The sequence below is a fragment of the Balearica regulorum genome, chromosome 23 (genome assembly GCF_011004875.1).
Source record: "Balearica regulorum gibbericeps isolate bBalReg1 chromosome 23, bBalReg1.pri, whole genome shotgun sequence".
Classification (NCBI taxonomy): Eukaryota; Metazoa; Chordata; class Aves; order Gruiformes; family Gruidae; genus Balearica; species Balearica regulorum.
In genome coordinates, this window is record NC_046206.1 from 5,932,869 (window position 1) to 5,945,579 (window position 12,711).

Below are 12,711 nucleotides of genomic sequence, written 5' to 3' on the forward strand. Positions count from 1 at the left end.
TTCACCCACTTCAGGGTGATGAATGAGGATGACAAAACACATTTGATTAGCAGGCCGTGGGCTCATCATGACAAAAGCTGAGCAAAAGGATGAGAATTTGTGTAACTATTTTTAGGATTTTGCACAGAAATGGGAGCTCTCTCAGCCTCATACCTGGTACATATCAGGTTCCGTACCACTGAGTAAACCACATGTTCCAGCATGTGGAGAGCTCAAGTTCAGTGCATTCAGCAGCAGCATTGGTTTCTGACCAAAGCTTACACCTTGATGCTAATAACAGTTAAAACTGAAAGCCAGAATAGGTGATGTTTTTTTATTCTCTCTTGTATGTTCAAGAAGTTAATTAGATTAACTTTTTAAAAAAACAGCAGCGACTAAGGCATAGTTGCCAAAAACAGTATCTGGGTTTTGAATGATAAATTGCAGGGGTGATAAGTGGCTGGGAGCCATGGCATTTTGAAGAGGAGGGGTATCAGCTCCCTCTAAATTCAACACTCAGCTGAAGTTCCAGTCATGCAAGATAGTCTGTACTCTGCTGTGAGGGGAAAGAAGTCTGTTGTTACTACAAAAACTGCACCCTGAACTTTCCCTTAAAATGTATATGTAAATGTTTTCTAATTTTATCCTTTCAGAACTCTTCTGTTGCAGCTGACCTACCAGATCAATTTACAAAAAACCATTTTGTAGAATAAATTGCTGGTTTTGGCACCCTACTACTTGTCTCAATGCTTTCACCAGTTCTGAGAATTAAAATGTACCTACCAGATTTGCGTCATGCAAACGCACTTTTCCATCACTTGAGATTTGAGTCGTTCTTTACCTATCCACATTAAAGATTAGTGTTTTCAGTAGCAATGATAATGCGAGTCAGTGCTCTAACTGCCATCTAGGACATTGCCATGCCCTCACACATCTTCTGTCTTCTCAGGGCAAGTGACAGTTAAAGCTTTTGCTTTCTATCATTATAGGGTTTAGTTTTGGGGAAACTGAGAGATCTGTTAGGAATATGAAACAGGTGTTTCATGGACGCTCTGGACCTGCCTTTTAACAGAGTAATTGATTTTGAAGAGGAGCTGTTGAACACTTTTTCTCCTTGTCCTTTGCAGATAACTACTATTCCTGGTCTGTTGGAGAACTTACAGTAAAGGAATAATATGTGTTCTTGCACCTGCCTGTGTTTCCTGCACTGCAGAGGTTTGCCTTGGTTGGTACCAAGCAAATAAAAATATCGTGGATCTTGGCACAGCTCAGGATTTCCAGATGTGCAAATCTTGTCAGAATTTTTTTGTGAAGAGTTGCAGCCTTGGTTCTTCGACTTTGTAAACCTCAGCTCTTACGGCTCTTGCAAGGAACTTAGCTAGAACCTTACAAATTCATTTCAGGTTGGGGGGAACTTTTTGCCACAGTGCAGTTCCCACAGGTGTTAAACAGTTAGAGGCCTGGGTGCATAGAGTTCATCCTTCATCTGAAAATCGTGTAGCCAATTTACACAGACCTGTACTGGTTAGCATTATTTGTGTGCACTTAGACATTTGAAACCATAGCTGCTTCCTGATAGTGTTTTAGTCTGCCTTTATGAAGCTTAGCTCTAGTTCTGAAATACTGCCTGCCACCCTTCTGCAGCAGCTTTTGGTGGTCTGTAACTGAAATTTAGGAATATCTTTTAAAAGTCTTTGCCATGAATTTTTCAGAGGAAGAGGTAGCTGCTTGTGAAGCAGTTTGCCACTGTAGCATCCTTGGGAAGTGCTCTTGCAAAAAAAAAAAATAATAATTATGTGGTGAACGTAGGTACAAGCTTGTGTGTGAGTACAAAGAAGCTAACAAATGCTTTTTGTGAGCGACACTAATGGTAGAGGGAGTCAATGGTCTCAAAACCTCTGGCACGTGAACTTATCAAGAGTGGTGTGCCAAAAACCCAGTTTTTACAAAATAAATGGCCTTGTCTTATCAAATGCAGTACTTCTGGAGCATGTAGGAAAAGCGCAACACACTCTTTTATATGCCTTCAGCTGTGAAAGGGAATATTACTGCTAACAATAAGTAGATGGATTGTGGCATTTCAAGTCTTCAGCTTGCTACATGAAATTGCTCTGCCATTAAAGCTCCCAAGCAGAGTTCTCTAGAGTTACTTATCTTGCTGTTAGCCATTCTTTCCTGGGCAGACAGAGGTCTTGTCCCAGGACTGTCCAACCTGCAGCTCAAGAGCCCTGTTCAAGAACAAAAGCCCTCTACAAACTCCTTAAAAAAACCCCAAAAAACCCAACAACAAACCCCCCACCATGAAACAAAAAAAAACCCCAACACACTTCCCCACCCCAAAAAAAAAAACCCCAAACCAAAAAAAAACCAACTGAAAATTGTCCTCTTTTGTGGAGCTGGGAGGAAAGGGACACAGGAGCAATTTTGGTGTCTTGGGGTGGGAGTGGTTTGGAGAATAAAAGTTCCTGAACCGAGAGACCAAGAAGCAGGTCAGCCCCCCTACTGAATGCTCTCCTGTTTTTTGTGGGCTATAGTATCACCTCAGCCTCTGTTTATAGACTGCCCCTCAGCATCTATTTCAGGTTTTAACATAACAGTGTTTATGAAGTAGCTAACTTAACACTAGCTCCTTTGTGCACTTCCAGTTTGAAGTATGCTGTCCTAGAGGAAATTGAAGTTCAGAAACACTGCATACTTATCGGGATGGTTCATTTCCCTGGTCCAGTCACCCACTGCAGCTAAAGGTTACAGGTTTGCATTCCACAGATTCCACTACACCAAAGTGAATACTGCACATTGACGTAATTTTGAGCACAGAAACCTTGTGTTTGCCTTCTCTTTTTCATAAATACCTATCAGGCTTGGCAGTGGCGGGCCGAGTTCAAACTAGGTTTACTGACCTGACTTAAAATACGGTTTTAAACAAAGTTTAGAAAGTGCTGTTGATTTGTTTGAAATGAGAACAGCTTGGCAGCTCCAGCCAGCAGTTTTGTCAAGTGAAGCAAGGCAAGATTTGTAGTGGGATATAGTACCTTTTATTAGGCCAGCTGGTGTTGGGGGAAACAGATGCGTGTTTAGATTAAAGCGTTTCAAGTCTGAAATAGAAATAGCAAACTTATAGTTAAGTACGCACTAAGAGCAGTTGTTCCAATTCAATTTTAAACTTAATTATACTAACCAGTTAGTTAGAGGGAGCGGGGGGGGGGGGTGCTGGTACCTCTGTAGCACAGTGAGAAGTTGACAGAGGTAAGGTGGTCCAGGTCATGCATTTATCGCCACAGAAGATTTGTCTGTGCCTGAACTACTGCTGCTGCTGTTTACGGGGTGGTGCTGTAACCAGTGCTCAAGAAGTGGTCTGGGTTAAAAAGAAATTTCAAAAAAAGATAACTGGTGATCTGATTTACACCATGGCCTCACAGTTGAGCGTACCCGAGGGATTGGTGAGCACGAGGGTGGGAATTTCCTAAGGTTTTGGGGCGCTAAAACCAATGTGGCATTTATTTATCTGAAGTCTGTTGGTTTTAGTGTTCAGAAAAGTTAGTGTTTTCATGGTATTTTGTACGTTGCCATGGGTCAGGATACACAGGTTAAAAGTGAGGTGGTAGTTCTGTGGTGCTAAAAAATTATTTGCTTTTGTTGTAAAATGATGTAGCTGAATGAGAAACTGAATGTGAACTGCTCTGAGTTTGATTCACTGACTCTTCCAAAGGAAAAAAAAAAAAATTACAGGTACCATGTTTCAGAATCAATGATTTGAGCTGTAACATTAGGCAGGAGGTGAATAAGGAGCTAACGTTGGGTAGGTGGAAGTAGGCAGGTCACATAAGCAGTGCTTTTCAATTCTGTTACAGTTTCTTTTCCATTTAGACAACTTAGTGTACACTTTCACCTTTACTGTTTTGAAGTAGAGCAACTTGACATGTGTTTAATCATTGTCCCAAAACAGTGTATGGTATTGGTAACTGTTGCTAAAACTTGTTTTTCAGTAGCCTTGAAACAGTAAGAATGAGCTAAATTACTTTGAACTGCTTAAAGGTCAGATCTATATTAGTGCTCCTAGGATTTAAAAAAAAAAAAAAGGAACTAATTTTCAAATGAATTGTACAAAGTCTTTCGTATGGTAGCATTTACCTTCAGTGGTAAATGGTGGAGAAAAAAATAAATACAGGCGGAGGTGACTCGCTGAGAATATGTTTAAAACTTCTGAAAATGTCTTTATATTTCACTGTGTTTCTCTTGAACTTTGAAATATTTGAATGTATTGTGGGCCAGAGCATGAGCGTGTGCACGGGGTTTGTGGGGAGGAGGAGCCGTGCTGCCAGCAGCTGGGAAGGAAAACCAAACCACCGTTTCTTTGATACCAACCCCGGTCCCTGCTTAGAGAATCACTGATGGTTTGTGGCTCGAAGGTGAACAGCTTTTCCAGCTCCAACTCACTTAGCACGTAGTTTATGTGTGCACCTTCATCTCCCCACCCCAAACACTCCCAAGGAACCGTGGATATTTAATTCTAGTTTATGGTTCTTTAATCACTCCTGAATGCAGCACCCTACGCCTTATGGTCTAACAGCTGCTGTCATGGACTGTCTAATAATCAGTAATAAGACGTGACAAAATGTCATTTCGAAATGAAGATGATCCAAAGACGTTAGACTTGAGGTGAAGTTGTAACGTTGCAGCCCTTTACTCTCTTTCATCACTGTGACTTAGTGCAGCTATAAAAGTGCCCTATACCACTAAAAGATTAACAAAGAGAACTGAAGCATTTTATAACCTGGCTGAGCTTTAGCATGCTCATCTTTTCATGCAGAAAATATTTCATATTGTTTAAATTACCTTCTAAAAATATTTGACGTTTTTACTACCTCATTAACTGTAAAGAACTGCTATTGTTCCCCCTCCTCAGCCCACCTCTTGTGATTTTTCTGAAAATAACATGCATATGCGTACGTCCTTTGTCGACGCCAAAGCCTGTGTAGGAGCCACTTGTTTGAATGGTGCAATGAGGAGGAAGGTCATTTCACAGAAGTGACGTAACAGAGCAATATCCCACGTTCATGGCAGGCACGCTGCTCCTGTAATAAATTTAAATCAATTTATTGCACATCACTGACTTCCGCTATTTTATTTTAAATTCTCTAACCAGATCAAGGTCAAGGAAACACAAGATGAAAGGAGAAGGGGAAAGGAAGCCAGAAGAGGGGAGAGGCGGGCAGGAAGGGGGAAGCAGGACAAGGAATGGTTCAGAGCAGGGGAGCAGAATGGAGCGCTCACACTTAGAGACTGGAGGGATGAGTGTTACTCATTCAGACGAACAAAGAAAGAAAATGGGTTCGTCTTTTGGGCGTATAAGAATTGGCAGTATAGCTCGCTTAGATTTTTCTCCTTGTTTATAATTATGTATTGGTACTATTTCTAAATACCATAATATACCATTGATAGTCCTTGCAAATGTATTATTCTTTTTGTAGCCAGTTGCTGAACAGAAGTACTTCTGAACTTCTAATGTGCCAAGGAATTGCTGTAGCGACTGGGAATTCAGAAGGAAGGGTATCCCAAGGCCATTTCAGAAAATGCTGTTACAAGATTTCATTGTAGTGTTTTGGTCTGAGATCAATTAAATATGCTTTTCATTTGATTCATGCTGGAGAACAAACAGTCTGGGTCTTCAGATGCCTCTTGAGGTCGATATGTTTTCTTTCACTGAAGGGAGTGTTTTGCTTGTGCTTAACTTCTTCCTCTGCAGTAGTGTGAAATTTCATTTTAAATCCAAATGGCCCTTATAGTTTCACTCAGACTTTATATGTATTGTTAAGCGTTAGTTAATCTGTTCTCTCGAATAGATATTTTTCCTCTGCCTGAACGGGTTTGCAGTATCAAAAGTGAAATCATAGGAACAAGCAGCAGCCAAGCGTAAATGTCTGTAGAACAAGGTAGGCTCTGTCAGCTGCCATTTAAATATGTGCTAAGACTGATGAGATTTGTGGTAAGTTGTTCCAAACTTGCAGTGCTCTTTGTATCTGCGAAGCTCCACATGAGCAATTTGCAAGCGTGGTTGTGTTTTTGCATACGTGTAAGGGAAAGGAGAAGGATGATGTGAAGAAGCTGGCTGACTCCGGGAAATAATCAGATCCAATTATGTTGTTGATGTTTAACCACCAACTTTACCGAGATGGTATTTCTATATCATGTTAATGGCATGAGTCATGTGGAACACAGAAGACTTTTCATGGAAGCTTGGGGGGGGCCTTAAGAAGGTGAAACATTGTGGCTTATGTTTCCTTTACAATGAAATAATTCAGAAATAATTGGAGAAAACCCAGGAACCAATTTTCCTTGTTTGGAGATGCTCTGCTCTCTGCAAGTAGAGACCCTTGGTGGCCACAGAAGTTCCACTGTGGGGGCAGAGGACGTCTGGGCATATTGCACCTAGCTTGGCAGTGTCTTTCCCCTGCGTATTGCACAGGGAGTGAATTGTGGATCAGCTTCATCCTCCTCAAATCAGAGACATTGAGTTTTCAGACACTGCTGCAGCCTTAAAGCTTGCAGACAGTGCAGGGCATACAGTCCCTTCTGCTCCTTCAGGACCTTGCACAAAAAATGTGCATTTACTCCTGCACGTAGGAGAGAAGTGGTCCCCAGGAAGGCAGTTTTGTATTTTTCAGAAGAAAGAAGTTGTCCTCCTTGTATTATCTTTCACATATATAAAATCAATTTGTGTGTATTTGATTTAAACTTTAACTTTCCTTTGAGATTTATAATCCATTGATTTTTTTGAAGGAATTTTCAATAACTTCTCATCCTAGTTCAAAACTATTTATTAAAAGCAGCTTGAGGCAATCAGTACCTGCACTACAGCAGGAAAGCAGAGCTATTGGCAACTGTTATTTTATGTTTACTAGCTTGAACTCTGTCCTCTGAAAATTCGTGCTGTAGTTTCTCTAAAGCTTTTCTGGTATTAAATACTTTCTCTGGGAGATTTGCTTGCTCCTGCACACTTGTAAGCGGACCCAAGCTAATGTCTTTTCCACTTAAACATTTGACAACATCTGTCAGGTTTAAGAACCGTCAGCAGTAGTTTCCAGAAAATAAAAATACCTGTTTCTTACACAGATGATAGTTTCAAAAATGCTTTCTTTTTAGTAGTACAGACATTTGTTTTTCCCAAAATGGTGTTAGGAGTTTGTTTTGAGTGGACAGTAGCAGAAATGTGGAAGATGATATTGGGGATAGATTGCAAATAATTTGATCTGTGTTTTTGAAAATTATGAGTAGGTAATTGCATTTCTGTAGAGTTAGTCCATTGCACAGTCCAGGTCCTAGAAAAACCTGACCCTAGAGAGTGCGGCTGAATTTTCTTCCTACAGAGTGTTATAATCATGAAACCACTGCACTTTTGCTTTCAGAGATGAAAATGACAGTTTTTCTTTTTGTTTTAGGATACCTGTGATCTCTCGTGTGTGGAAAGAACGCTAGCAGAAAGGTGAAAAAATGGGTGTTAAAACATTCACTCATAATTCCCCTGCTCACAGTCAGGAGATGCTGGGAAAGCTGAACATGCTCCGCAACGATGGACATTTTTGTGATATCACCATCCGCGTCCAGGACAAAATCTTCAGGGCGCACAAGGTTGTTTTGGCAGCTTGCAGCGACTTCTTCCGTTCAAAACTCGTCGGCCAAGCAGAAGACGAGAGCAAGAGCGTGTTAGACCTGCACCATGTGACAGTGACTGGTTTTATACCTCTTCTGGAATATGCTTACACAGCAACACTATCTATTAATACGGAAAACATTATTGATGTGTTGGCTGCAGCCAGCTACATGCAGATGTTCAGCGTCGCTAGCACGTGCTCAGAATTCATGAAGTCCAGCATTTTATGGAATACGCCCAACAGCCAGCAAGAGAAGGTGCTGGATGCAGGACAGGAGAACAGCGCAAACTGCAATTTTACTTCTCGAGACGGCAGCCTCTCTCCGGTTTCTTCTGAGTGCAGTGTAGTGGAAAGAACCATTCCTGTTTGTCGAGAGTCGCGAAGAAAGCGCAAAAGCTACATAGTTATGTCTCCCGAGAGCCCCCTTAAGTGTAACACACAAACAAGTTCCCCCCAAGTGCTGAATCCTTCAGCTTCTTACCCAGAGTCCAGAAATCAGCCCGTGGACTCGTCCTTAGCTTTTCCTTGGACTTTTCCTTTTGGAATTGATCGAAGACTTCAGTCTGAGAAGGTGAAGCAGGCGGAGAACTCTAGGACTTTGGAAATGCCTGGGCCCTCCGAGTCCAACAGAAGAATTGCAGATTACGTGACTTGTGAGAGCACAAAAGCCAGTTCTCCCCTCGTGATTGAAGAAGACGTGCGTGTCAAAGTGGAAAGGTTAAGCGACGAGGAGGTTCATGAGGAAGTGTCGCAGCCTGTTAGCGCATCCCAGAGCTCTCTGAGCGATCAACAGACAGTCCCAGGAAGCGAGCAAGTGCAGGAAGATCTCTTGATCAGCCCACAGTCGTCTTCTATAGGTATGACCATTTCTGGGGTTAGATATATGTACAAATAGGCATGTGTGCACTTGTGGTTTTACTGGAGGAAATCTGCTTCATGGTTTTTCATGCTTTAAATTTGTGAAACTGCCTTTTTTTCCCCTGTTTTATAAAACGTTACATATAATCCCTGATGGGGGGACGGGACTTGGAGCTCTTTAAATAACTTTGCAGAAGGCAGCTAAGAAAGGTAAGCCTGTTGGTAGACCTCCTTATTCAGTAGAGATTGATAACCCCTTTTTACCTCTAGCTGCTTGACTGGGGAAAATAATTCTGTTTTCCTTAGCGCCAAAAGGCATGATCTCAGCTGAGCTGCAACACCAAATCTGAAAGACTTGTGGCCGTAGCCACAGAGGGATAGAATGGTGCTTTGCATCAGACATAAAATCTTGTATAATCACGACAGAGAGCCTTTGTAAGAAGATTTGCAAAATAAGTGGTGGAACGCTGTCATCTTAATGCCCCAGACGAAAACAAAACCACACAGTCATAATATTGAGAATCTTTCCATTTCTGTGGGATTTGGTTCTCAAGTTGCTTCTTCAAATACTGCCAATTTCTGAGAGAAACCTTTTTTCCATGAAAGACAATTTGAAGCCAATTTTGGGTTTTTCTAGCAGGCTGTTGTTTATTAATAGCTAATACTTAAAGGTTACTGTAGCAATCCCTTTTTTCCTTTCTGCTCAGAGTGCACTGAATGGCTTTTAGTAAGTCAGGAGATAGAGGTTTTGCAATATTTCTAGTTTAATTACCAAAATTTTGCCTAAGTCAGCTATTTTGCTTTCGGTTAAGTGGCTTGACCTGTGCTCGGTAGAGTTTGTTTACTGAAAGATTTTTAATAAAGCCTGTTTTGTTTGAAGACCATAAGAATGGCAAATGTACTGGTCTGCTTCATTCAAATAATGTATACATGAAAGGCTGCTTCAGTTAATTAAATAAATAAACTACAACAAAGTAAATAAATGTAGCCTGCATTATTTGTTTTGTTTGGTCAGCATAACACTGTGCCTTCTCTGAAGAAAGTGAGTGTTAGATCAGCCTGACCATTCCGGGGTTGCAATATATAATCAGTGTTGTTAAACTATTCAAGTAATACTCACTAAAAAGAAATGAAAATATTTTACGTTTATCCCATCCTTCAAGACTTTATGTTGTTGTTTTTGTTCGACAGTTTGTATAGCTCGTGTGTTGATATTTTAGATCGGTAATGCTTTTTCCAAATGAAAATGTTTTATTTACTGGAGACAAGGCTGTTTACCTTATCTGAGAAGCAGACTTAATATCAGTTTAAATATAAATCTTTAAATGTAGTGCATAGATTAGAAACTAAAAGAAACAATTTGTTTACTGGGTAGTCTCCAGGAAAAGTGGTCCTTGTTCAAGAACAGGTTTAGTTTGACTCAATTTTTAACTCATTATAGTAGGAACTTCAGAAAGGTCTTGCCAGGGCCATGTGATAAGAGATGTAAATTGTTTCATCAACATAATTGTGCCATCACAGACAAAATGGAACAAGTATTTCGAAATAATGATTAGGGAAATTTAAACGTAGTGTATCAAGTGAAAGGAAGGAGTTTTACCAACTATAAATATCATAGCCAAGCAGCTTAAAAGAACAAACTGGCTGTAAACTGTAGATTACAGATGAGTAGCACACGATCTACAGAAGTTTTTGGGGGACATCTCTTGGAGTTAGAAATACCACAAAAATCGCATACTCCAAAGTGGCTTGAATGCACTGGGACATGAGAATGTGAGACTAGGACAGAATTGTAGAGAGGGGGGTGCACTAAACACTGTAAAATCTCCTTTTTAAGAATCTCTTAGTGTTAAACAAAAAATACTTTGAAACGTACTCCAGCAGCCAGGCACCTTACTGAATTCTGTTCTTGCTTTAGCCAGTTTCCCGAAATGATTTCTGTTGACAAGCAGCTTTGCACATCTGTCTTCAAAAGGTATCTGTTTTGAAGCCACGTGACGCTTTTGGGAAGGTTTTCCATGTTCTATTTCCTATTCTAGGTTTTGTACCACGGAGGTCAAGTACCTGACCATTTGTACAGCATGGGGCAGAGAGTCTTAGGCTTTAGTGATTATGTTTAAACTTAAATGTCTATTAGGGAGGATGTTAGTACAGCGTGTTCTTCCTTAAAACAGCCACAGAGAGAAGAAAAATGTGCTGGGCCAAAGTCTTCAAAGTACAAATCTGTTCTTTGTCTTTGAATGTGTTTGAATTATTATTTAGCGGTCTTTGCATAACATTATTAACTATCCTCATAATAGTTTTTATTCACATTTTGCTATACAGAGAAACAGTGCTCTTGCTTTTGAGCACAGTCCACATGTACCTAATATACGATAAGACACGCTTTGTAGCTAGAAAGCACTTTTTACCTCCCAAAGATGTATTTCCTTCTGCAGTAATATAAGAACAGTAAATGGAGGCAGCAAGATGTGTTATAAAGTAAAGCTTTCTCTTCCCTGAATGTATTTTCCTCGTATAATTGCATATATTTATCTCAGTGTTTTATAGTGCATTTATAAAAGCGTTCCTGCCTCTCTTTCTGATATTGCGAAAAGCTCTTATTCACTCTTTGGGCAATTTCAAGAATTGTTCATTTGCAATTTATTGTATTTGGAAGCACTTTATAATACGGAAGGAGACGTGAAGCAGGGCCTTGATAAATAAGTCATTATGGTTACAACAATAGCTATGTCTGAGAAGATATTTTCATAACTCATTAACACTGTTTCCATTTGAGAGGTGAAGGCATAAAATTAAACCTAAAAGCAATTGGGCTTATTTTTCAGTAGACTTTCGGTTAAATATTTCTGGAGGAAGAAGGATAAATCAAAACGGGATTAACTTTTGTAACTTTATAGATTGCATAGTTGCTGCATTTCCCAAACATAGTTTGTCAGCTTGTAATAAAATTATAAATTTTGATTCTACTAGCGTTATTTTGAAGCTGCTAGAGCTGCAAGTTTCCTCCCATCACAGGCCCCTTAACATGGAGTCCCGTTAAGACAATTATCTTTCACTTCAGTAAGGTTTTGTAGAACACACTGTCCTTTATGGGGACAGCCTTTTTTGGAGACAGTACACTCATTCTTTTTGACAAAATAAGCACATTTTCTGCTGCTCTTTCCATGTCTTTGTTCCTTCTCTTTGGTTTTCCTTTTTGTCTTACACATTGTCATTGTAGACCTAATGGTACTTGATTTTCCTAGTGAGCTTTAGAGAAGGGTTCCCAAATTCAGATTACTCATGTGCCCCTCTTTTTGAAAGCAGAATTATTTTTACTGTAGCAATGACAGTAGCTCCTAGCACCACTTCCAAGTGTCTTTCGTGATACTAGTCGTACATATGTCATGGTTTGGGAACCCCTGTTTTGGAGGGGAACAACAGCAGCTCTGATCCGTTTGAAATTTGGTGGAGTTCCATCATTCATTTTTATCATCTCCCATTGCCACCCATAGACATCATCAGAGGAAAAGGAGACATGGGAGGAGACCCAGTCTGTTCTCTACGCTCAGCTTAGAGAGTGAACAAAACATGGTTTATCTAAATGGTTATGCTTAACCAAAACTGCGGATTTTTTTTTAATCAAGGGGTATGGTTGGCAGGGGCTGGGCACCAGTTCTTTGAGTTGTTTTAGTACTGTACTGCCAACTTCCTTCTCTGTTATGGTGACATCTGGCCAAAATAACCTTGCTTAATATACCTAAACAAGGATTGAACACTGAACTCCAAGTGGTGATGCGAGAGACCATCTGAGCAACAGGCACATGAGATGAATGAAGCTGTAGTTTTGCTTTAGTGCTGCACTTACCTTAGATTCTGTTTCCAAAACTCACTTGAGCTACATTTGCTTGAGTGTTGGTGCACCGAACAAAGCTCTGGAATGGTCTTGTGTGCACATTTCTCTTATAAACAGATGTTTGGTCTCTTTGGTATTGCATTTCTAATTTCTCAGAGGGCTCTTCCTGTCTCAGTATCTTATCAATAAATGAAGGCATTATCAACAAATATATATATATATATATGTATGGAAGATTTGGAACACAAAAGGGATGTAGAGTAGCAGGGTTGAACTCTTTGTTGCTCAAGAAGTCTTGAAAATTGATGAAATAGTCCCTTTAGGTGAAGGTAACATTTCTCCTTTACAATGGATGTGTTTTGAAAACTCTGGCTGTATTTAACA

General features: G+C 40.1%; 1 protein-coding gene across 6 annotated transcripts in view; it reads left to right on the forward strand.

Moving 5' to 3' along the window:
• ZBTB44 (zinc finger and BTB domain containing 44) overlaps positions 1-12,711 on the forward strand; it is a 41,559-nt gene that overhangs the window by 11,848 nt on the left and 17,000 nt on the right. For all 6 annotated transcript variants that reach the window (XM_075774313.1, XM_075774312.1, XM_075774315.1 and 3 more), the window contains one exon: positions 7,419-8,488. In XM_075774313.1, the coding sequence (XP_075630428.1) occupies positions 7,471-8,488 (1,018 nt within the window). In that variant the 5' untranslated portion in view covers positions 7,419-7,470. The remainder of the gene's footprint in view (positions 1-7,418; positions 8,489-12,711) is intronic.